General features: G+C 39.0%; 1 protein-coding gene across 4 annotated transcripts in view; it reads right to left on the reverse strand.

The window, feature by feature from the left end:
* Positions 1-24,837, reverse strand: part of CSMD3 (CUB and Sushi multiple domains 3) — a 1,311,906-nt gene that overhangs the window by 97,488 nt on the left and 1,189,581 nt on the right. For 3 of the 4 annotated variants that reach the window (XM_090040525.1, XM_090040523.1, XM_090040522.1), the window contains 5 exons: positions 24,484-24,672; positions 23,636-23,782; positions 20,323-20,511; positions 3,558-3,743; positions 1,756-1,950 (listed from right to left, as the gene is read on the reverse strand). In XM_090040525.1, coding sequence (XP_089896651.1) covers positions 1,756-1,950; positions 3,558-3,743; positions 20,323-20,511; positions 23,636-23,782; positions 24,484-24,672 — 906 coding nt within the window. The remainder of the gene's footprint in view (positions 1-1,755; positions 1,951-3,557; positions 3,744-20,322; positions 20,512-23,635; positions 23,783-24,483; positions 24,673-24,837) is intronic. The other variant, XM_090040524.1, reaches the window with a different exon arrangement.

Below are 24,837 nucleotides of genomic sequence, written 5' to 3' on the forward strand. Positions count from 1 at the left end.
AAAAAAGGAGCATCGTATTAAAAAACTCACTAAATATATATTTTTAACTGGTTAAAATAAATACTGAAGGGATTCTGTTCTGTGGTGAAACTAAAGAAAAATCTGTGAAAAACTAGAAATTATATTCTATGGACTCATGATAAACAGTTTTAGATAATCAGTGTTATGAAGAGACCTCAAGGCTTATCTGGTTCAACCACCAATATTTTAAACTAACTCTTTAAAACCATTTAAATAAATAGTAAGAGTACCTTACGTAACTACAAATCATTACTCTTTAATACTATTTCTGTGTGTAGCACTTGTATACATGTTTTATTGCTCCTTTTGTGTTTGCAAAACAGCACATTAAGTTTCTTTGGAAAGAACTTACTTCATCTTTAACTTGTAGTTCACAGTACAACACATGCTCTAACATTTAAAGAATGCAAAGTCTTAGTACTGAACGAGTTGTTTTGTTTTTTGAGTCCCTTGTCATATTAATCACAATCCAGAATATTTCCTAATCCAAAAGTTCATAATGCTGATTTAAACAAACAAACAAACATAACATACTGCTGAGAGGATATATTTCAGTGCTAGCACTGAAAAAAAAATAGTTGTTCAGGTAAGTGTGAAGTCTCTGTACAATAAAAAGGGCAGGGTTTACACCTTTTTTTCCCCTAGCAGAATTGAAAAAAAAAAGTTTTACATACAATATTTTGACAAAAACAAACCTATATTATTTCAACACAACTTTCATTAGAAAAAAAAATTAAAAGCTTTCCAAATCAAATTTGAAATTTCCAGGAGGATGCAAAAGTTCTTCCCCTCCGCCTGCCAAAATTATTTCTAAATATCGTAAACTGTCCTATTTTGAGTCCTAATTTAATAGTTTTAGCATTTAATTCTAATTTTGGATCACTACTTTTGTGTGTATAAATAAACTGATGTTCTTTTTTAACATACTGAAATGAAAACATCCCCAGAATATAACTGCAAAGGACCATAGTTCATCAGCATCTTTCTGTACTCATTATGTTTAAATATACACATACTAAAAGCATTGATGTACCTCTCTTTCCACAAAAGTGTTAGATTGTTTATACTTAGTTTCCATGAAATTCCATAGGGACAATATTTCCAAACTGTCTAAATGTTAAAGTAATTTTAAATCAGCAGATGCTCATATTTGCTTCCTTTTAGTTACTTAAGACTGAGCAGCCTACTTGTTTAAAAGTACTTGTTTCCATTGCGGTTCTTATTTATGACCTCTCTCTCTTCAAGCACATATGGCCAGATATTAATATTAAGATAGTGGCTTCTCTTAGGAATGTTCATGAAAAATAATTTATCCCAACTTCCCTATTCTGCAGAGGGAATACGAAGGCTGCATCATTCTCCTAATGTATCTACCGTTTTGCCTTTTCCAGAATGACCTGCATTATAGCTAACCCTCAGAGAGAACAATCCCTGTTACCTGAGAACACAGGTGGACATTGTACCTGGCCCCTGGAGAGACTGTGAAGAGTGGAAGGAGACCTACTTTGTCTGACACACTCCCTTCAGTGTCTCTGTGCCATATACTTTGAGATGATAGTAGTGTGGGAATGGGCCTATTATCACAAGTTTAATCCACCTTTAATTAACAATAATGGATATTAGTTAACAAGAACTGATAGCTGAAATACCCATAGTTATGATGTAGGACGTATTCTGCTCTCCTAGCCAAACTGAAGAAAACCAATAAAGAAAGCTCATATAACACATACTCACTTTGGCAGTAAGGTCTCTCATTTCTCCAACTCCATGTTCCATTGGCAAGACACTCGATGGATGCTGGCCCCAGACCATAATAGCCTGGATCACAGCTGAAAACAACTTTTGTTTTGTACTCATAATGTGAGCCATTCACTATTCTCCATCTCCCATGCTCCAGCGTGAAGGAGTTGATGCTTGGACAAGTAACAACTTAAATAAAAAGACAGTTAATTGTGGCTCAGTAAGTTAACGGTTACAGGAAATACAAAATGCACGATTGTTTTTGTGAATACATTGTTAATTTTTTATCACAATGGCTTCATATTTGGACTCTGATATCTTATTGCATAACCCACAGCAGTTGATGGAAGTTGTGTAAGCGGGCACTTTTATCACTGAGTCAATACCGACTTAATGAAAGGGGAGATCAGACACTGTGCTCTTGGTAAGAGAGGAAATTCTATCTTTAGCATCTGATACAAAACCAAGACACTGCTTATGGCCATTAAATCTTGTAGAACTTTACATTAAAGTAGGGCTGTTCAGTATAGTCCTGGCTACATTTCAATTTAGAAATTACTTTCTATCTATATAAATTCCTTTTCTGATTTTTGAATGGCTATTTTATTTCCTTTTTTTGTGATTTAAGATTGCAGCTGAAGAATGTCATTACATTCATTTCATTACAGATGTGACTGAATACTGCTCCCTTTTTCCATTCTCCTCTTGACATAAGAAAATGTCTATAACTTACTAAAAACCCTGTAACAGAGTTATGGGTATAGCGTATGTTTCCAGGGCATCTGTCTTCTCCCATCTTTCCTTAACAAGAGTGAATGAGGACTCATCTACACTCGGACAGGTATCTCTGCCTCAGTCTTTCAGCCCCTTCAGGTTTACATAGCTAATAACTTTGGTTGTTTCCACTTATCCCTGTGAAACTTCAGGTACACTTCCTCTTTGATATCCACATAGTGGACATGTCTACATGAGTGTATTAATGTGACACAAGAGATGCTGGCGCACATTGTGCTGCAGTTGATTGTTCCCACGTGTCACTTTTACATGTGTGCCCAGGATCACGGCATGTTGAGCTGGGGTGGAGCAACCCCAGCAAGCAGGGACCCAGGGAGTCAGCCTGCCAGCCTGGGGCTGCTCCAAACCGGCTCAACGTGCTGCCAAGGAGATGGCCGGGAACAAGGGTGCTTCAGTACAGGGCTAGTTGGCAGGCAGCCACCACACTGAAGCTCCCATACTGACACACCCTGAAGTATTTACAAGTACTACTGTGCTCCAGAGTTAATTAGTTTAATCCAGATAAATAGCCCTGTATGTGTAGACACTGAGATGTTTACTGCAGAGCTAATTAGGTAACTGCAGTAAATGGCTCATGTAGATGCGCCCAGTGTGGAGTTCCATGGATTCAGTTATTCTGCACTGGCATCACATAGCTGCCCTTAAAGCGCAGAACCTCTGGAATTCTGGGGAGGGAATGTGGTTTAAACATCAGCAAAGGTACTGCTCAGCCATCTCTGAAAGCCAAGCATTCAGTAATTAAAAGGGTCAGGCTCTGCTCATTTATTCTGATTTGACCATGTGGCTTACACAACCTTTGAAAGTAGGAAAGTCATGGATTTGGTCAAGAATGATCAACTTTTTAGCATTTGAAACATATTTGTTTTGTAACTGCAAGATGATGTTTTGAGAGAGAGAGAGAGAAAGAGAGAGATCACTTAAAATATTTTGAGACTTTTCTTTTGATTAATAAAAATACTGTGCAGTTCTGAATCATGAGAGAATTTCTATATGCTACTTACCTACACAACGAGGTGTTTTATTATGATTGCTCCATGTACCATCTGGCTGGCAGACTGCAGTAGTAAGCTCCTTGGATGAGAGTCTATACCCATCATTGCAAAAGTAAGTAACACGAGTGCCAACTAAGTAATCTGTAGTTAATATTCCACCATTTACTGGAGCTTTAGGAATGCCACAAGATATTGCTGAATTGAAACAAACACAAACACAAAACAATTAAATTTCATCTCAAATGCTTTGAAATTCATCAATATATATTAAGAGCACACAGACTTACCTCTAGAAAATTTAGAGGCATGAAAGCATGGGAAGCTCACATTAATTAATTTGTGCTTTTAAAGACATTTGGGGTGGGAAAAGAAATGAAAGTTAGAATTCTGTAACTGACCAAATTGCAGAGGATGATGGAATAGAAAAGATCAGGAAAAAATGTGGGGAACATAGTCAAGTGGCTAAGTCAGTGAACAAACTCTAGAGAATTGGTTCTCAACTTTTTAGACAGAAGGCATGCCTTGATATACTCAAGGCACCCCTCAGAAAATACTAGCTTTTACTTTTCACTCTTTTTCGACTACAGAAAAATCATAGAGTCATTTTACTGTTGCAAAGAACTCAGAAAGCCCATAACAGTTCAGAATGTTTTTAACACTATGAATTCCTGCATGAAATCTCTGGGTTTATCTTGAGAAACATGTTTGCATCCTAACAGCACTAATACTGTATGGCACCCAGTGGCACCCTTGCAAAAGTCTCAAGGTACCCCAAGGTGCCACGAAACCCTGATTGAAAATCACTGCTCTAGAGAATTGGCTTCCACTTTTGGATGTTCTTCCCCCCTTCTTCCCTTCTCCCTTCGCCTTACATTTGAACAAGGTGCTAGTAGTATACTTTCATTTTTTTTTCTATCTACAAAATGGAAATACTAAAGCTTATTCACCTTTCATAAAATATGTTAAAATCTACAGATGAGAAGTGCTATTATACTGAAAAGTGCTCAATATAATAATAAATATTATTATTATTATTGTTACTATTATTATAAAGCAAGGATCAAAGGAGAGCAAAAAACTGCTCATATACCATTGTTACGCTTGCTGGGAACATAAGTTTTAGATGCCTGGTCACTGGCAAAAACCTGTAAGAGGCAAATTAGCAAAAAGTTTTAAAACATTATTTTTTCTAAATAAAATATTGTTAGGTCATCTTTAGAAATCTCATTGTATTTATTCTTGTTATCTTTCCAAAGGGGAAAAAAAACCCCATGAAGTTCTGGACTCTACACTTTAGGAAGGATGTGGAGAAGCTTGAGAGGGTGCAGAGGAGAGCCATGCACATGATCAGAGGACCAGAGAACAGGTCTTTTGAGGAAAGGCTGAGAGACATGGGTCTCTTCAGCCTGGAAAAGCGAAGGCCCCAGGGGGACTTGGTGGCGGCCTATAAGTATATTAGGGATGTGTACCAGGAACTGGGAGAACATCTGTTCACCAGGGTACCGCAAGGGAAGATAAGGTCTAATAGTCACAAACTCCAGGAACACCATTTTAAGCTGGACATAAGAAAAAACTTCTTTACCATCCAAGTCCCCAGAGTCTGAAATAGATTCCCCCCAGAAGTGGTGCAAGCACCTACTCTAGACACCTTAAAACAGACTTGGATGCTTATCTTGCTGGGATCATTTGACCCCAGCAGACCTCCTGCCCTTTGGCTGGACCCAATGGTCTTGTGAGGTCCCTTCCAGCCCTAATGTCTATGAATCTATGAGAAAAAAAACAAAAAAAACCATTGTAAATAAAAATATATTGCACACAAAATTAAACCTTTATACAACACAAAACACATGAAAAATCATTTCTGTATTATTTCACCAGATTCCAGTCTCATATAAAAAATGAGAATCTGTGCCCATGAAAACTACTGTATAATAAAACAGCCACACTTTTTTTCTCAAAAGGCAAAAATTTTCTCAGTTTATGTTTGAGAAAGGGGTCATGCACAATCCTGATATTGATATAGTAGTTGACCACTGAAAGGGGAAAAATGGCAATATAGCACCTAAGGTTAGTATCTGGCTGTGATGCTGATAGAACTATATTTACTGAAAATGCTGACACAGTTGAAACACCAAGCCTTTCACTGACTCTAAATAATGCTGCTCATCTTGGAAACCTTAGTTTGCTGGTGTGTTGAAAGTACCATTACTGCAGAATACAATTCCAATATGACTATCTTAGGGTTTCTAAAATGCTCCACACCATTTATTCACTAAAAAGGTGAATAGGTCTTCATGCTGACATCTCATTTGGATATAGCCCTTTCCAGATTAAAGAGGCACTGCTAGATTTTTCTTTGTTTATATAAAAACCATTGACATTAGTAGACAGTTGTAGTCATATGGTGGATCTTAGAGGTATCTCTATAATCATCAAATTTAGTTAAATATTCTTTGATAGCTCATTCCACAAATAATGATTCTTCATTTAGAGTGTCCATCTCCAATTTCCACAAAAGGATCTGAGGTGTGGACAGTGTCCACTCAGTCTGTGAAAGACCAAAGAATTGAACTTGGGGCTTGTGAGTCCTTGGCTAGTCTTTAACCATCTTTCCACTCATTACACTTGTTTCAAGCCATCATATCCTTTCTTGTTTTGTTAAGCAGAGTGGAGTTTTGTAACTTAATCACAGAAAGAAAGATATTATATTAAATGTCATAGTCCCACTGCTTTGCTTCTTAAAAGGAAATGAGTATCAATTCAATCATAAAAAAAAATATTGATATGGTCCACCATGAGATAAACAATAATGCTGGTTAATTGATGTTGATCCATAATATTACTTTAGCTCATTAAAATCATTAAATATTATTCCATTCATTCTAACATCTTTAAGCAAAGAAGAAAAGCACTTTTATGAGCAAGCTGGTAGCTACAAAATGCATGGCTATGAACTAAATGCCACCATGAATGATATCATTGTATATCAGGCATTAACATGAGAAATCCAAGGCTTTTGGACTTTCTACTGCTGTAATAAGAACTGGACAATGAACATCTACCAACTACAAATCTTAATAGCGAGGACACCAATAATTCTTTATACTACACAGCTGTGTATCTGGATGACTTCAATAGATACCAGCCATAATAAATTGGTAGTGTAAATTATGCATCTAGGGAGCAACTCACAGACTAAGCCTCTTTTTCAGATGTCTTCCTCCTTTTTTGATCCTAAACAACCAGGGGCTTTTTACTCAGTTAAATAGAACACCAAACAGATCCCAAAACTTTGCTTCTGATGAAAGATGATAGCAGTGTTTCCAAGAAGCCTCAGAAACTCCATTCAGAAATTTTCCTTACAGTCAACACTTCCCTATCCCCATCAGCCATGAAGTCCTGTTGACTGAATCTACACCTAAATGTGTTGGAATTTTCACAAAACAACCTGGATTGCATGAACTAGAGAAGATAGAGATGATATGTGAAGTGCAGAGCAGATCCCAGAAAACTGTTTCTGCTTTTGACAGTTGTTATAAAACATATTACTCATGAATAGGGAACTACCAAAATTGAGGTGGCTACTGGCAGATTTTGCAGGGAGACTGGGGGCAAAGCAGCCATTTTTATGGGCCAAGCCTAGTACCCCCCCTCCCCCACATACCTTTGATTGGCTGAGGGGCCCCAAAAGTCCTTCCCTGCAGGTTGCCAGATGGCTTCTGTGAGCTGAATACAACAATTAAGCCCACAGATGCCATTAATTGATGCATTATTAAACAAGCTAAGTGGCCATTAATGGCTTCCATAGGCTTGATCAAGCCTGCAAAGTCCTTAATGGCCTCTTAGAATTCTTAATAATGCATCAATTAATGACTTCCATGGACTCCATCAGGGGATTAAGCCCATGGAAGCCATTAATTGACATATTATTAGAATTCTAAGCACTTAATTAATGGCTAAAATGAAATATCTTATAAAGCAATATAGATCATGAATTGCAAGTAATACCAAATATATTCACTCCATACACTTTATTAATTAATACCATTCTAAGCACTTACTTAAACTCTAAACTGAAATACCCTATGAAAAAAGCTATGCACGACATGAATTGTAACTAATACCAACTACATATACTTCAGTAAAGGACATTATAAAAAGGAGTCGACTGAAACTGAATGTTAACCTTGAGACAGATAGTTTATGCTATGTATTAAATGCAAGCATGCTGCATCCAGCCACAGTCACTGGAAACATTCTCTGTCTCTTTGGGGTGAACACTTGTCCATCACCCTTCTCAAATATGGAAAAAAAAGGAAAGCTCTTTGATAACCAAGTTAGTTGGGAGAGTGTTACTGGCCAATCGCTCCTCCTATCACCTCATCTTCAAAATCAGAATGACGATGCTGAAAACAGGTTCTTGTCATTACAACAAAGAGCTTGGGTTGTAACAGAACCTAGTTTGATAGATGTATCCATAACCTATGATGGTCTACAGAGGCATGGGTTACTGTTCAAGACATCAAAGATCCTAAAATGCCACAGCACTATAAGACTCTTGAATGAGACCTACAATTATGGGCTGGCTCTGTTTTGTCTCCTTCATTTAAAGAGCAGATTTACTTGACACAAAAAATTTGCACAATTTAATTTACCCTGACATCACCACTCCTGTTGCTCTCAAATCCTTTGAACAGTGCAAGGCAACAACCTCACCACCAGCTTACAGGCCTAGAAAGTTGGGATTTGGAAGCTAACAGAAATTCACATGCCACTCAGCGTAATTTTAAATATAGCCATGTCAGTATGGGAGGAGGTTTTCAGTAGAGTCACACAGGGGTCTGTCCTGGGCCCAGTGCTGTTTAAAACTTGTTTATTAAAGATTTGGATGCTGGAATTGAGAGATTTTTGAGCAAACGTGCAGATGACGTGAAACTGGGAAGGACTGTGAATATGCTGGAGGATAGGAGCACAATTCAGAAGAATCTTGACAGACTGGAAAGCCGGGCTAGAGATAACAGGATGAAGTTTAATGCTGACAACTGCAAGATGCTATACCTCAAGAAGAATAACCAAAAATACAAAATGGGTGATCCTTGGCTGTATAGAACCACTATGCAGGAGGATCTGGAAGTCTCGGTAGATCCAAGACCTAATTAGTCTGTAGTGAGATGTAGCAGTAGCAAAGGTGTATGCAGTTTTGAGCTCCGCCTTTTAAAAAGGAAGTTATGAGTCCAGCTGCAGGTGACAAAAATAATACAGGGCTTGGAAAACAAGCTCTAAGCTCTAAGCTTGCTTTCCAAGTAAGGGCTAGGAAGAGAGGGGATCAACCTGAGTAAGAGAGAAAAGAGCATCTTTGTGGACAGGCTCACTAACCTAGTGAGGAGGACTTTAAACTATGTTCACTGGAGGATGGAGACAAAAGCCCTGAAGTAAGTGTGGAAGTGGATGACCTGAAGGAAGCACAAGCAGGACAGGGCAAAAGGGGCAGCCTTTTCATTCTTTCTGAGAAAGTAGGGCAATCAGCTAGTTACCTCGGGTGCCTGTATATGAATGCATGGAGCTCAAGAGACAAACAAAAAGAACTGGAAGTCCTTGCATGGTCATGGAACTATGTTGTGATAAGAGACACTTGGTGGGACAGCTTGCATGATTTCAGCATTGTCATGGGTATAAACTATTCCAGAAGGGCAGGCAGGGAAGAAGAGGAGGAGGGGTTGTACTTTATATAAAAGATCTGTATGATTGCTCAGAGCTCCAGTATGAAACTGGAGATAAGCTTGTTGAAAATCTCTGGGTAGTCAGAAGGGAGAGAAACAAGTGTGAAGTTGTGGCAGGTGTCTGCTATAGGCTGCCAGACCAGAGGGATGAGGCTGATGGTGCTTTCTTCAAGCAGGTAGCATGAGTTTTCTGATGACAGGCCCTGGTTCTCATGGGGAACTTCAATCGCTCTGACATCTGCTAGGATGGTAATACAGAAATGCACAGGCAATGGATCTAGACCATGCCAGGACAAGAAATGCAAAGACTGCCAACAATCTCCACCACTCCTACAATAACCACACCTTAAAATAGAGCCATCACCATTACTGGATCTTACACATGCACCTCCAGACATGTTATATATTTTATCCAGTGCACCAAATGCCCTAATGGAAAATATGTAGGAGGAACCAAACAACAACTGCACACTAGAATGAACAAATGTCAGAAATCCATTCCCTCTCCAGTTTCTCAATTTTAATCCCCAAAGGTAACTTACAAAACACCTTTAGTAGATGAGCCTACAATCTTAACTTTATAAATATACTGGATATAAAAAATCAAGGACTCAATATAGACACTGGATTTATGACACATTACAACCTGCCTGACATCTGATTCACCAGGTACCTGCCAGACCTGACCTTTTATACTTCTCTTTTCCACACGTTCCTCCCCTCCCCGCTTTTTCTATCCTTTGTCTTCCAAATTTCCATCTGTTTACTTTTTCACAGACAGCCTCTTTTCTACCTTGGCAAACTACTACAGTAGTGTCTCCCTTACCTACCTTTGGCCCACCCCCCTCCCACCTCTATTCTTCCCCTTTCCCTTCCCTTCTCTATCTTTTGTTTTCCTAATTTCCACCCATTTAAATTCTCATTGACATCCCTATCACATATTAGCTTCTTTCATTCCCTGGAGATCTCAGAACAAGGGGGACTTCCTATGCCTAAAGAATGGGGATTGCACCTGAAAGCTTGCAACAAACTTTTTTCCAAATACTCTGTTGATCTAATAAAAGATATCACATCTACCCAAAAAACCTGGCTAGGCAATCTAGGAAGTTTTTGGAAAGTGTTGGGGACAACTTCCTGGTGCAAATGTTGGAAAGGCCAACTAAGGGCCGTGTTCTTTTTAGGGAAGAACTGGTAGGGAATGTAGTAGTGGATAGCAACTTAGGCAGCAGCAACCATGAAATGTTTGAATTTACAATCCTGAGGAAAGGAAGAATGAAATGAGAACACCAGAACAAGGACCCTAAATTTCAGAGAAGCAGATTGTGACTCCCTCAGGGAACAGATAGGCAGAATCCCCCAGGAGACCAGACCGAGTGGGAAAGGAGTCCAGGAGACCTGGCTGTACTTTAAAGAAACTTTACTGAGGGTGCAGGGATGAAACATCCTGATACACCGGAAGACTAGCAAGTATGGCAGAAGACCAGCTTGGCTTAGCAGGGAACTCTTCAGTGAGCTAAAACACAAATAGGAAGCTTACAACAAATGGAAACTTGGACAAGTGAATAAGAAAGAGTATAAAAGTATTGATCAGGCATGTAAGGGTGGAATCAAAAAAGACAAAAATGCAACTGGAGTTGCAGCTAGCAAGGAACATGAAGGGTAACAAGAAGGGTTTTCATAAGTACGTCAGTAATGAGAGGAAGATCATGGAAAGTGTGGGTCTCCTACTAAATGGGGGAGGCAAGCTAGTGACAGAAGATGCAGAAAAGGCTGAAGTGCTCAATGCCTTTCTTACTTCTGTCTTCACAAACAAAGTCAGTTCCCAGACTACTGCATCTGACAGCACAGAAGGTGAGCAGCTGACAGTGGCAAAATAAACAGGTTATGGGCTATTTAGAAAAGTTGGATATGTACAAGTACATGGGGCTGGACACAATGCATCCAAAGGTGCTGAAGAAGTTGGGTAATGTGATTGCAGAGCCACTAGGAATTATCTTTGAAAACATGTGGTGATTGGGAAAGGTCCCAGATTACTAGAAAAAGGCCAAATATAGTGCCCATCTTTAAGAAAGGGAAGGAGGAAGATCCAGGAAACTACAAGACAATAACTTGAAAAATCTTGGAGCAAGTCCTCAAGGAATCTATCTCTAAGTACTTGGAGAAGGTGGTTATTAGGAACAATCAACATGGATTAATCAAGTGCAAGTCATGCCTAACCAACCCAATTGCCTTCTACGATGAAATTACTGGCTCTGTGGATGTGGGGAGAACAGTGGACATGATATACCTTGATTATAGCAAGTTTTTTATAGCACAGTTTTTTCAGTGCCTCCAAAGCCATCTATGGTCCAAGAACTCAGGTTCCAACCCCCTTGAAACCTAAGGGATGCAGAAGACATGCAAGGAAAGGGTTGCGCCCCAGGTGCAGCACTCTGCACTTGTCCTTGTTTTACTGCATCCTATTGTGTACTGCCAACTTTTCTAACCTGTCCAGGTCTGCCTGCAATCATTCCCTACCCTCCAGAGTGTGCACTTCATCCCACAATTTAGTATCATCTGCAAATTGGACTGAGTACACTTCACACCCACATCCAAGTCACTAATGAAGATATTGAAGAATACAGGTCCAAGGACCAAACCCTGTGGGACCCCACTATCCACATCATTCCAGGTCAATGCCGACCCATCTACTACCACTCTCTGGGTGTGAACACTAAACCAACTTGCCACCCACCAGACCATGTAAACATCTGTCACAGCCTCTTAATTTATTTATGACAATAGGATGAGATACCATATTGAAGGCCTTGCTAAAGTTCAAGAAAACAACATCCGCCTCTACTCCTGTGTCTAAGCATTTTGTACTCCTGTCATAAAACAAAACCAGATTAGTCAGGCATGATCTACCTGCTACAAATCCATGCTGGTTTCCCTGATGCATTATTTTTCCCACTGGAGTCCCAGAAATATGATCCTTCATAATCTTTGCAAAGACCTTTCCAAGGATGGAGGTGAGACTAACTGGCCTATAATTACTCAGATCCTCCTTCCTCCCCTTCTTGAAAATAGGCCCTTTTTCAGTCCTCTGGGACCTGACCTGAGTGCCACAAGTGCTCAAACAGCCATGCCAGTGGTTTTGCTATGACAATGGCCAATTCCTTCAGTACCCTTGGATACAACTCATCTGGGCCTCCTGACTTGAAAACATCCAGTCCATTCAAGCGACTCTGCACCAAGTCAGCATCAACAGGTGGTAGGCTTGTGTCCCTCTGATGCCCATCTAAGAACCCATTAGAAGACTTATCTTGAGCCCTGTTCAGGAACACTGAGGAAGAAACTCATTGAATAGCTCAGCCTCATACCCCCTCTCTGTCACTAATTGCTCCTCCTTGTTGTTCACTAAGGCCCTCCATAAACAGTGAACATTCCCCATCTCTAGTAATTCAGTTTTACAGTGAGACTCTGGAGAACGTTGAGTATTTACCATACCTTAGAAGCCATCTCTAGCAGAAGGCTGACATTGACAATGAAATCCAACATTGCCTCAAATGTGCAAGTGCAGCCTTTGGACATCTGAGGAAATAGGTGTTTGAAGATTCCAACATCAGATTCAAAATCATTCTCATGTTTTATTAAGCAGTTGCAATCCCTACCTTACTGTATAGAGCTGGGACATGGACAATGTACAGGACACACCTCAAGTCACCACACACAGAAACACTTGCCCAAGTTGCAACAGAGTCTGTTGATCCTGGAATGGCCTCAGCAACCATCTTCAGAGCCACAGATAAAGCAATTGTGCAAGACAACCATTCTGTGAGGGATTGCCAATATATATATAACAAAACCAGCCCCAGGACCAACCCCTGGGGCATTCTACTTGATACCAGCTTCCACCTAGACAGAAAGCTATTAATTTCAGCCCAACAATCCAGTCTCCTTACAGTCCATTCATCCAACCCATACTTCCTTAGCTTTCTTGCAAGAGTGTTGTGGGAGACCGTAGCTGGTATCAAGTGGAATGCCCCAGGGGTTGGTCCTGGGGCTGGTTTTGCTCAGTATCTTCCTCAATGACTTGGAAGATAGCATGGAGTGCACCCTCTGCAAGTTTGCAGATGACACCAAGCTGGGAGGAAAGGTGAGTAGTAGATGCACTGGAGAGTAAAGCTAGGATTCAGAAAGACCTTGACAAAGTGGAGGATTGGACCAAAAGAAATCTCATGAGGTTCAATTAGGACAAGTCCTGCACCTAGGATGGAACAATCCCATGCACCGCTACAGGCTGGGGGCTGACTGGCTAAACAGCAGCTCTGCAGAAAAGGTCCTTGGAGTTACAGTAGCCAATAAGCTGAATATGCACCAACAGTGTGCCCTTGTTGCCAAGAAGGCTAATGGCATACTAGGCTGCATAAGTAGGAGCATTACCAGCAGACTGAGGGAAGTGAATCTTTCCAGCTGTTCGGCATTGATGAGACCACATCTGGAGTATTGTGCCCAGTTTTGGGCCTCCCACTACAGAAAAAATGTGGACAAACTAGAAAGAGCTCAAAGGAAAGCAATGAAAAAGATTGGGGTGCTGGGGCACATGACTGAGGAGAGGCTGAGGGAACTGGGCTTATTTAGTTTAGAGAAGACAGGATTTAATAGCAGCCTTCAACTACCTGAAGGATGGTTCAAAAAAGAATGAAGCTAGACTATTCTCAGTGATGGCAGATGACAGAACAAAGGAGCAACAGTTTCAAGTTGCAGCAAGTGAAGTTTAGGATAGATATTAGGAACAACTTTCTCACTAGGATGGTAGTAAAGCACTGGAACAGATTAGCCAGAGAGGTTCTGGAATCTCCATCCTTGGAGGTTTTGAAGACCTTGGTAGACAAAGCCTTGGCCAGGATGATCCAGTTGAGGATGGTCCTGCTTTGAGCAGGGGGTTGGACTGGATGACCTCCCGAGGTCCCTTCCAGCCCTAATTTTCTATAATTTTCCATAATTCTAAGTCATACAAGGAGATGTTGAAGGAACTAGACATGTTCAGTTTATGGAAAAGCTACTTAAGAGGAGACATGACAGCAGTCTTCAAATATATGAAGGGCTGCCACAAAGGGGGAAAACACCATTTCTCTCTTGCTTCAGAAAGCAGAGTGTGGACTAATGGCTTAAAGCTACAGCTAAGTACATTTAGATTTGATATCAGGAAAAACTTCTTCACTGTTAGAACAGCAAGGAAGTGATGTAGACAGCTTATGGAAGTTGTGGAAGCTCCACCACTGGAAGCATTAAAGATGCTGGATTAGTCTTGGTCTGGCATGATCTAAAAGCTGCTATGACTATGTGCTACTATGAGTATTTCTAATGGTTCTAAGCTTTCCGGGTCATTGCATGGGGCTGGGACAAAATTTCCCCCCCTCCCTGCAGCTGTACTGTTACAAATACCTTTTTTTTTTTTTTAGCTTCTGCAGAAGCATTGGGTCTTGCCTATAACCAATGGTATGGATTTTAACAGGGATGTACAAATGTCTCTGCTGGAACTTAAACCCAGAGGTTACTAGCTAGAGAGTCTTGCACTTCTGCTCAGTGTCAGACCAACTGCTAATTTTGGAGTCAGGAAGGAATTTTGCCTGATGGTCAAATTAGTATGGATTGGGGGGTCTGTAGTGGAGGATGTGGCCCTCTTCCTCAGATCTCTCAGGCATATATTAACAACTTTTACAGAAGGAGTACATTGGCCACTGTGGTCCCTTGCTTTACCTGTAGCAGGTTTAGGTTTTATATCTTGAGTTTTGTCAGGATTGACTGTGTAGTTTTGCTAAGAGATTAGCGAGTGGATTTGTTTAGGATGTATTGGATAGAGATTATTCTGCTTTATGCAGATGGCTGGACTAAATGACCTCTGGAGTTCCCTAACAGCCCTACTTTTCTATGATAATATGAATCATTCCAGTAGTCTATTGGGATAAAAGGTGGGAAGCCTCCCCCTTCCACTCCTCCTCAACTAGTAAAAGTTGTTTTGTTTTCCCCCCCCCCCTCAGATTACACGTTAGGACTCGTTCAATGTTGTAACCATATTTGGGTAACCTACTTCCCCATGAAGCCACCCAAAAAGTGTTTAGTGCTAGCAAACACGCACAGTAGGCTAGTGAGAACAAAACTAAGTTTCAAACTGCACATAAATTCCAAAAACTGAGTTATATAGCTATTCCCATGTCATGCAGGAAAGAGAAATGGGATTTAACCCAGTCAGTCAGTGACTGGTGTCAGCATTAAATGGACAACATTATAGATCCATGCTTGCTTCAATTGTTTACCAGCAACAGACTCAAACCAAGCTGCTTGAAAAACTCTCTAGAGGCTCACTAATCTGGACTTTGGTATTTCAGCAGTGTTGCTCACTTTCCTCACCACAGAAAATAAGAACAAGGATAAAGAAAACTGAGTTTCCTCTGAATTCCCATGCAAATCATTGTAATAATTAACAGTAATTTCTTTGGCATCCAGGATGCCATTAAATGATCTGTACAGCTGTTTGTGTGCAATTGTGTTCTGTGGAATAAATATATCACTCCTTGTCAGAAACAAGTTAATAAACCAAAAAGAAACCCAAATATTGCATCCATTTTTGTGTATTATATATGAAAGAACCATATAAAAAATTCCAGAAGTAAATAATAATGTTCTTTTTACCATGCTGCATATCAACTTTTTTTCCCTTACCACTATAAAAAATGAGTATTTTGGCTGTCAAATGTTATTTGTTTGAGGAAAATAATGTGTTGCTGTACATTGAAGAGTATGATTTTAACATTCAGGTCAATACATTCTGTACTTTTTGTTTTATGGGTTAGCATCTTTGGCATACCAATCACTACAGCCATTACACTTTATAATACTGAGAAATAGGCAGGGGAATCTTTCAGATTTTCTTATGTGTTGCTGTGTTTGCTTGACATATTTTTCCTAAATTTCAGCTTCACAGCATTGTGTCTGATACCTGCACAAGAAATTACACAAATTACCATCGATTTGTGGATAGGCCTGTGTGAGACATCATCTATCAGTGAGGTAAACAGCTAAACAAATACATGGAGTCAGGTACAAGTAATGTTGATATTATGTCAGGGAATATAATCAATAACTAGTGAGAAGATATTTTTAAACTCTTTGGAAGGAATTGAAGAAGCTGAGGATTGAGAATATTTTTATAAATATTAAAACACTTTATATGAATTATAAACTTTGATTTCTATATTTGTAAGTTAATGACTGCATTCACACTGCAATTCCACTCACTCTTTCAGAGCTCTGTCATCATAATGGTGTTCAGTAAACTGCTGGAAGCTCCTACTGACTGACTTAGGTTTGCAGCCACTTTGCATAATTAAAAATGAGGCTGGACACTCAGACAATACATTCATATTCTAATGTCTGTAGTGCACAGCTATAAATGCACAAGACAGATGTGTCTGAGGGTATGGATATACACATGCCCTTGTGTAATTTGTGTCCATATTTATGAAGATGACATTGATTTAAATATTCTGTCATGTATGGATTTTGTACACCACAAATGCTTATGTAGAAATGGATGTAGCGTCAGTAACTCTGAAAGAGTAGGATGGAGGAAAATCATATTAAATAATTATAATTCATTCTGGGAATTTGGATTTACGAGCCCCTTGTTTTGTTTTGTTTTTTCTCTTTTCTGATGTTATTTGACTGCATCATCCTGTTTATCAATAGCTAAAATACACCTAAATTGACCTGATCATTGGACTTGACTAGAAATCACTGGTCAACAGATGAACTAGGACTACTACAGAACAAGAGATTATTAAATGACTGGATTAGCACAGAATAGGATGCATTACTATAAAAATGCACTTTAAGGGTCAGATTGCATGTTTTCCTTTCTATGGTGTGCAAAGTGTAGGAGGGTTTCTGGTTCACTTTATCTTTGTTGTAACCAGTTCCTGAGTTCAGAACCTGCAAGATCCAGTTGAAAGTGGCTTTGATAGTTACTCCATGAATAGAAGAGAAGATTGGGGTCATGGCCTTGAAATTCATCTTCAAAAACTTGCACAGCTGGCAAAAGGAGCCCAAGCTGCATGGTCTTAAAAGAGCAGAAGGGCTATGTTCTTAGTTTGTGTACCTGGGAGCTCTGGAATGCACTATTCCTTACTCATACAACGCGGTACTATATTTAAGGTAATTCCATCCTCCCATGTAACAGCATGAACAATGCAATCAGTGCAATTCTTTTTCCAAATAAATAGCAAATATCAAAGTGTGCTACAAAAGTTCAGTGACTGTATTCTAGGAGTAAGGGTATAGAAACCTGGAGTCATGAGGCCAAAATTTAAATCTGAAGCAAGCAGATGCTGTGATGCCTGAATAGAAAACTAAATGAGATCATTTCTGGATGCCTTAAACACAGTCTAACCAGTAGCAACCACTTCTGGAGATATGTAGTAGCGGTGTGCAAAACAGGCCATATTCAATTCAGATTAGGCCCAAATCAGAGACAGTGATTAGATTCACTGATTCGGATCACTGTCCCTGATTCAATTCTGCTGAATACATATCTGAAGATTTGATGCTGATTCAGAGAATCAGTGATTTGGCCAAAAGCAGAGCTTTAGATGTTTTTTCTATATACCTCATGGTACCAGGCACGGCTCATGAACACTGAGTTGGTGAGGCGGATGGAGTGTCCCACAGGAGTGCAGTGGGCTGCCCCACATGCTCAGCAGCAAACCCGGAAGTGGGCCGGAAGCTGAGTGCACTGCCCCCTCCCCCCATCTCTCTGGCTTGGTGATTGGCCACGGGGGGACCTAGGAGGCACCAGTCACTGAGCCCAGGGACGCGCTCCCCTGCGGACATGGAAGTGGACCGCAAGTGCTTCTGGTCCACTTTTGGGTCTGCTGCTGAGTGTGCTGGGGAGCCTTTCTGTGCTCCTGTGGGACACTCCATGTGCCCCAGCATCTCAGCATTCATGAGCCGCCTCGTACCTTGAGGTATGTAGAAAAAACATTTAAAGCTGTGCCTGTGTCTGAATCACTGAATCTCTCTGAATTGATTCAGAGCGTTCTGATTTGATTGGAAGAGATTAAAGGGTCTCTTGATTCAGTTTGGATTCTGAGATTCGGCCACCAAATTGGGCTGAATCTCCGCCAAATCGAATCAGGGACTGAAGCTTCGTACAGCCCTACAATATAGGTAGACTCTGAGATGTATAGGCAGAATCTGAGTTCTCTAATAGAACGTGAGTCATGGAGACATAACACTTCTGTGACCACTTTTTATGAACAGGGACCTGCTGGAAATAGAGACAACTGAGGAAATAATTAAGTTCTTAGCATGCATCATAGTTAACCCTCATTAAATACTTAACTGTAATTAATTGGCATTTAATTAACCTAAAATTACACTAAATTTAAAATCTTCAACAGTTTATGTAATAATCTTTGTACATGATCAACTCTGAAGCAATTAATAAATATGTCTTTTAATTTGTTCTTAAAATCTAGGCTTCAGCTATGTAGTTATTTCTATTTATGAGCTTTAATAAATATGTTAATTAAATATGGAATTTTCATTTAGTAAACATAACTCCACCTCCAAGTTGCTTGAGTCATGTAGTTAAAAGTCTGATCAAGATTTATGGCTAGCACTCATGAAAAATGTCCTCATACATATTTATTCACCAACAATCAAAAAAGGTTAAAGAATAGCACAGAGCAAATATAAAATTGCATTTCATTTTGGGCACTTGAAATCTGGGAAAACATTCTAGCTTTTTATATCTTTATAGAATATAAATTATCACAGCAGCTGTTGACATGGAGTTTGCTTCAAAGTTGATAGAGATGGCAGGAGGGGGAAGGGGATTATATCTAGAAAAAAAATCAGTTAAAAAGTTTATTGCAAAAAACTACTTGTGGGGAATTAACATTGAATAAATTTAAATTTCACTTCTCTCAAAAGGTCAGTAGGAAGGTAGTGTCTGCATGCATTTAGGTAGCACTTGGCTGAAACATCCCTAATGAAGGTCTGTCATTTCTGTGCTTATGTGATTGGCAGGGTCTACGAACTCTATACAAATACAAAAAAGAATTATCACGTCTTTCCACGTTATGCAGTATGGTGACATAAATTCCTTGCTACAGAAGAAACTGTACAAAATGTAGACAATATCTTTGCACTTTTTCATGGGCAAAAGCCCAATCATTTCCTAGGCAATTATGAACGTAGATACACATTACGAACACAATATCATTTCTATAAATTTGCTTTAAAACCTTACTAGGTTGTTATTTAAATAATCGTTTCCATCTCATTGATAAGGAAAATATATTGCACTTTTATGTTATTTCAAAGACATTATATATATATATATATAGTTAATTTGAAGAATTCTGCTCCAAGCTATTCCTCAAAATAAATACATACGTACATAAATAAAAATAATTTTGAACCTCAACAGATTAAACAGACATAAAAATGATTAGCTGGTTCAATTTTTTAAAAAAAATCAATTTTTCTTTTCTTTCTTTACCAGTCTCAATAGTTTTTAGTTTTATATAGTTGCTGTGTCAGTCTTAACCAAGAATGATAACACAAGTGTTCTGTTCTTTGGTGCTTCTAATACTAGTCCCAGAGGAAAAACTCAATACTAAGGAAAGTGAAAGAAAAAAGCAAGCCAACAAATAAACAAACTAAATTAAGTAAACTTTTCTCAACCTCCAAAAAGGTTCGGCTCCAGTTTTTAGTGATGAGTCAAGTGAACCTACATTTTTTATCATTCTCTGTTTGCAAAATGTGACAGTCATTATAAAATCAGTAGTTGCTAACCTGAAGAGGGTCTATTAAAATATTTGATTTATAATTGGTGTTTGTAGGATTGCATTACTGAGGATTTGCGCTTACATACAGAATATTTTTAAATTTTCCCTTTTTTGCTTTTTATTCACTTTAACTCAGAAAACCTAATGGCCCAAATCAGAAGATAAGAAAATAGTTTAGTAATGTGTATACATCAATTTGGGACTAAGCATATTTACCTTGACAAGCTGGAACTGGTGCATCCCATGTATAATATCCATGTGGAGATTTCCTGCACACAGCAGTACTTTTCCCAACAAGCCTAAAACCTCGATCACAAGCCCAGCGAACGACACTGTTTAGCTGTCCGCCTGTCTGACTGACAATGAATCCATGGGGTGGGGACTCTGGAGTACTACAATAAAGAGCTTTAAAAGAAAACAAAATCCTGTGTTAAATTTACTACCTAAATCTTATTCAATTTCTTCACAAACGCTTACTAAATTCTGCAGGCATGTGTCTGTGCTGTAGGAGGGAACTTTTCAAAATACAGCCATCTTGGGAAGGCCTGAAAAACCCTCTTGATTAATGGGGGTGACTAATGCTTACATAGGGTGTACCATTGAGGATGAGGGAAGTAACCACTATCCTAGCAAGTAGGTTTGAGAGTGTGTGAGAGGTTGCACCCCCCCCGGGTCGGGGGTGGGCTGGGGATGAGTTCTGTGAGACTCTTTGTGAGGAAGGGCAAAGTCTGCTTGTCTGAACTGGCGTGTTCAGTAGAAAACGTTGACTGATCAAGGCTCCTGCTGTCAGAGTAAAAAAATCTATCCACTATCTCAGAAACTGAAAGAGGTCCCAGGACATTTTAATAACTTTTCTCTCAACCTGAGACACATGCACCCTGATCTGAGGCCCTGATGGGGAAAAAACATGTAAATTGGATCCAAATATAAATTGTGGATCCATAAGTGTATTGGATCCATCCAGAGGCCCCAGTGAAGGTGGATTCAACCAGTACTGATAGTACCTCTCAGAGGGTTGAATAGCTACAGTAAGAAGGTGGTGGATCCTGTGTAACCTAGAGTTTCAGGCATGAATATCAAGAACTGAACTTTAAGAATTGAAACAGAGTGGAGGTGTCCAGGAGCAGCTGTTTCAGTTTAGCATTTTTTTTCCTTGTTTTTTGGTTCCCTATTACAAACTCAGAAAAGAAGTTCTCAGGGACGGTGAAGCTGGTTTGCAGCTTATTTGCCATTAAGGAGCAGTATACGGTACGTATATTGTGGTTTTTAATGTTTTCTTGTAAGGTTGTCATTCATTGTTTGTTACCCATTTGTTGTTGTAGTAAAAAGATAATTGGACCTTTTTTGTTCATTACTAGTCACTGAGGCAAATTTAATGCCAAGTACCCCATACAAGGTACTACTGGTTTATAGATGTATATAGTGAACCCAGAAGGGCTGTGCACTTAAAATTGTATAATTTTTATACAAGGACTAATAAAACTTGCTAAAGGCCCTTGTTTTGCCCCCTTATCTACAATGAAGACTAATTTCTTCAGGAAATGATTTTACTGAAAGTAAACCATAAGACTTTTATAAGTCTTCAGGAATTTGGATGCAAGATGGCAAAGATGAAGTCATTACTCATTTGCATAACTGTACAATACTAATTTCTCAGTTAAATAACATAACACACGCATATTTTGTCCCATGACAATTTAAAAATAAGTATATAAATAGTTACGATTAAGTAGAATGCTCTGAATAAATCAAAAAAGCAAAGTATAAACAAAGATTTTTTGTTTCAGATTATATTTCTTATATTCATAACTTATTTTCTATAAAGTCAACAACTACTAATGAACTAATACAAATTTAGTTCATACAGACTTAACTTTATTTTTATCATGAAAAACAGGGATCTATCCTGTTTGCTGGTGGTTTCTGCAATATTTGCTAGTGACATAAAACCAAGTTACCTCCTTCCCTCCCTGTGGTCCACCAACCATGATTTCCAACTAAAGTGTTGAGAATCTGCCCTATATATTCCTCAGAAACAGAGCCTTAGGGTTCTCTTTCCAAACCCTACAAAGGATCAAGGAGGCTTTACAGATAAAGGAAATAAATACCATGTAATATGTTGTGTCTAGCCATCAGTGAACTCCATCTGACTACACTGTAAACACATTTATCTCCCAAAAATCTGCTTCCCTTTAAGTAGTAAGGAGCAGACCTATTTGATAGACTTTTGCGCAAAGGCTAATTATTTTTTGCTTCATTTGAATTAACTGAAAATGGAGATGAGAAACAAATGCATAATAAACAGAAAATTTCCAGATTTATTCTCCACTGCTTTGTCTCCTTTATAAAGTTAAATAATATACTGCTATTGATGTCCTCAGTATTGACAGTTACATTGTTTTACGAGTGATTCTCCCAGTATTTTTAATCCACAGTACTGTCTTTAATTGCCTAAGGATTTTTTGCAAGAGCCCAATGTTAGAATGATTAATGAAAACCTAAACTTTGTTTAACCCCCATGACAATGCCTCCAAAAAAAATGTATGTTGTGTGTAATTATGGCATTTAAGTGTTAAGTATCAGCCTATGTTTATATTAATAAACATATTCAAATGAAGCAATGAAGGTAAGATGTTTTTATTTTTCTCTTTGACACATTCTTTGCTGCAATATCAAGTGTCCTTCTGCTTCTTCTGAATTTTAAATTTAATGGATCAAATGCTTCTTCTAACCTTTTGGCTGAAATCACCACCAAGGCACAAGAAGCAAACATTTATTCTTTGGTGGAAAGTATTCCAGTAATTGAATAGAAATGAAATACCAATCACTTGTTTTCCTATGACAATAATTCAGGCCCTTGCCATGAGAGGGTCCATGCTGCTATGTCATACAAGGATGGCAGGATGGAAGGCAGAGCATTCCTCAATAGCATGGAGGCAATGACTACCTTTGTTGTATCTATCCATGTTCTGCTTAATCTTTGTTGCTTCTTATTCTGTGAATAAAGTAGCAGCCAAGAGTCGTGCCAGGTAGCAATACTGAAGATTTAACCAATATGATACTTGTTTATCAAACAATGGCAAAATACGTACTGTATTTAGGGTTCCATCATTAGAACAAGTCTGGTCGCTTCTCCAGCACAGCACTTCTTTTATGCCCTGCTCTGCGCACATTGCAGGAACTCTGTCCCCTTTGGTTAGAAGTCAAATTAAGTCATGTCCAGATTTAATGAAAAACAAAACCCCAGGTCACTACCATTTTTGTTGTCGTTGTTCTGAACATCATAAATTTAAGCACAGACTCTTTATAAGAGCATATTTTTTATATAAATCCTGCTTAGAATATTACTTTACACTGAATCAATTTTATCTGGTTCAAATATAAAACATATTTGATTACCTTTTGTATTTTGAAAGTCTAGTGACATAAAAGCAGCCTAGAGCATCTTTTAACATAAACAAGTCTGTTCCACAATGAAGTTTTATATAGACTGGGGAAATATACACAGATACACATTTGACTTACATACCTATATATCTTATCCTGAAACCCTTTTTGTTTGTGCCGTGATCTGCTGACCAGCGAAGAAACACTTCATGACTATTGCTGGTTATATTGAGAGTGGATGAGTAGTCTCCACTAAGGGAAATAAGCAATGGGCTGTGACTATTTGGACCTGGATACAAGAGGATGAAAAAAAAGGGAAAATGAAAACTTTAAAATTAGCAATATAAAAAATGTTCCTTAAGCAACTGGTAAATGAAGAAAATGTAATAATGGAGTTTACAGTAGCTACATGCGATGTGTTGCAGAATTCATTGCACGTGCTAATTTTTAAATATACAAGTAATGTAGGCTGGAAACAAATGATGTAATCCAATACTTCTCCTCACCAAGTTAAAGAATGCTTATTTAGACCAAGGGTTGGCAAGGTACAGTCCATGGGCTGGATCTGGCTCACAAAGGTCTAGGAACAGCCTGTGAAGGTCTGATTTGGAAGAGGGTGGGGGGCATAGGTGAAATTAATGTGGCAACTTAAAGCCTCTTGCTCTGTGCCCTTGACACTACATTTGTCATTTCCCTTTGAGATTTAGCATGGTTTTTGGTGGCACCCAGTAAGCAGAGGGCTGCATGCAGCAGGGAGGGGAATCAGAGGAGCAGGGGATTGAGGGTAAGGGTGGGTGATAGGCAGACCATGGCAGCATTTATGTTGCAAATGCCCAGCCTGTCATTCCAAAAGGTTGTTGACCTCTAGCTAGAGCAATGAATAAAAAAACCAAACAAGCAAAATAGTAATGGCATGCACAAATCTTAGGGACTTAGGGGTGGTAAAGGAATATATAAAACAGTATCTAAAGTTGTGAATTGTGTAGTTACCATCAAACACCTCAAGTATATCAAATTCCTTTTCTGTCTGGAAGAATTCAAAGAACATGCTGATGTTGTAACCCTTTTCCACAGTAATGGTCCATGCACACATTTGGAGGTTTGGGTAGCTGTCAGGGTAACCAGGGCTCAATATGACGCCCGTTGAATCTAGGCGCATTTCATTGGCAGGGCAGAGCACTGTGAAGCACAAAGATTATTTCACAATCTCTAGTAACAACTGTATCTTTTTATGAATGAAATGATATTTTTCTAACTTATAAGGATCTGCCTAGTAATTTCATTTCCATAACAGGGAACACAATCACACAGTTAATTAAGGAGCAGCAGACAAAACTTGTACAG

This window comes from Crocodylus siamensis, chromosome 3 (genome assembly GCF_052110815.1).
Source record: "Crocodylus siamensis isolate JL-2025a chromosome 3, ASM5211081v1, whole genome shotgun sequence".
NCBI lineage: Eukaryota > Metazoa > Chordata > Crocodylia > Crocodylidae > Crocodylus > Crocodylus siamensis.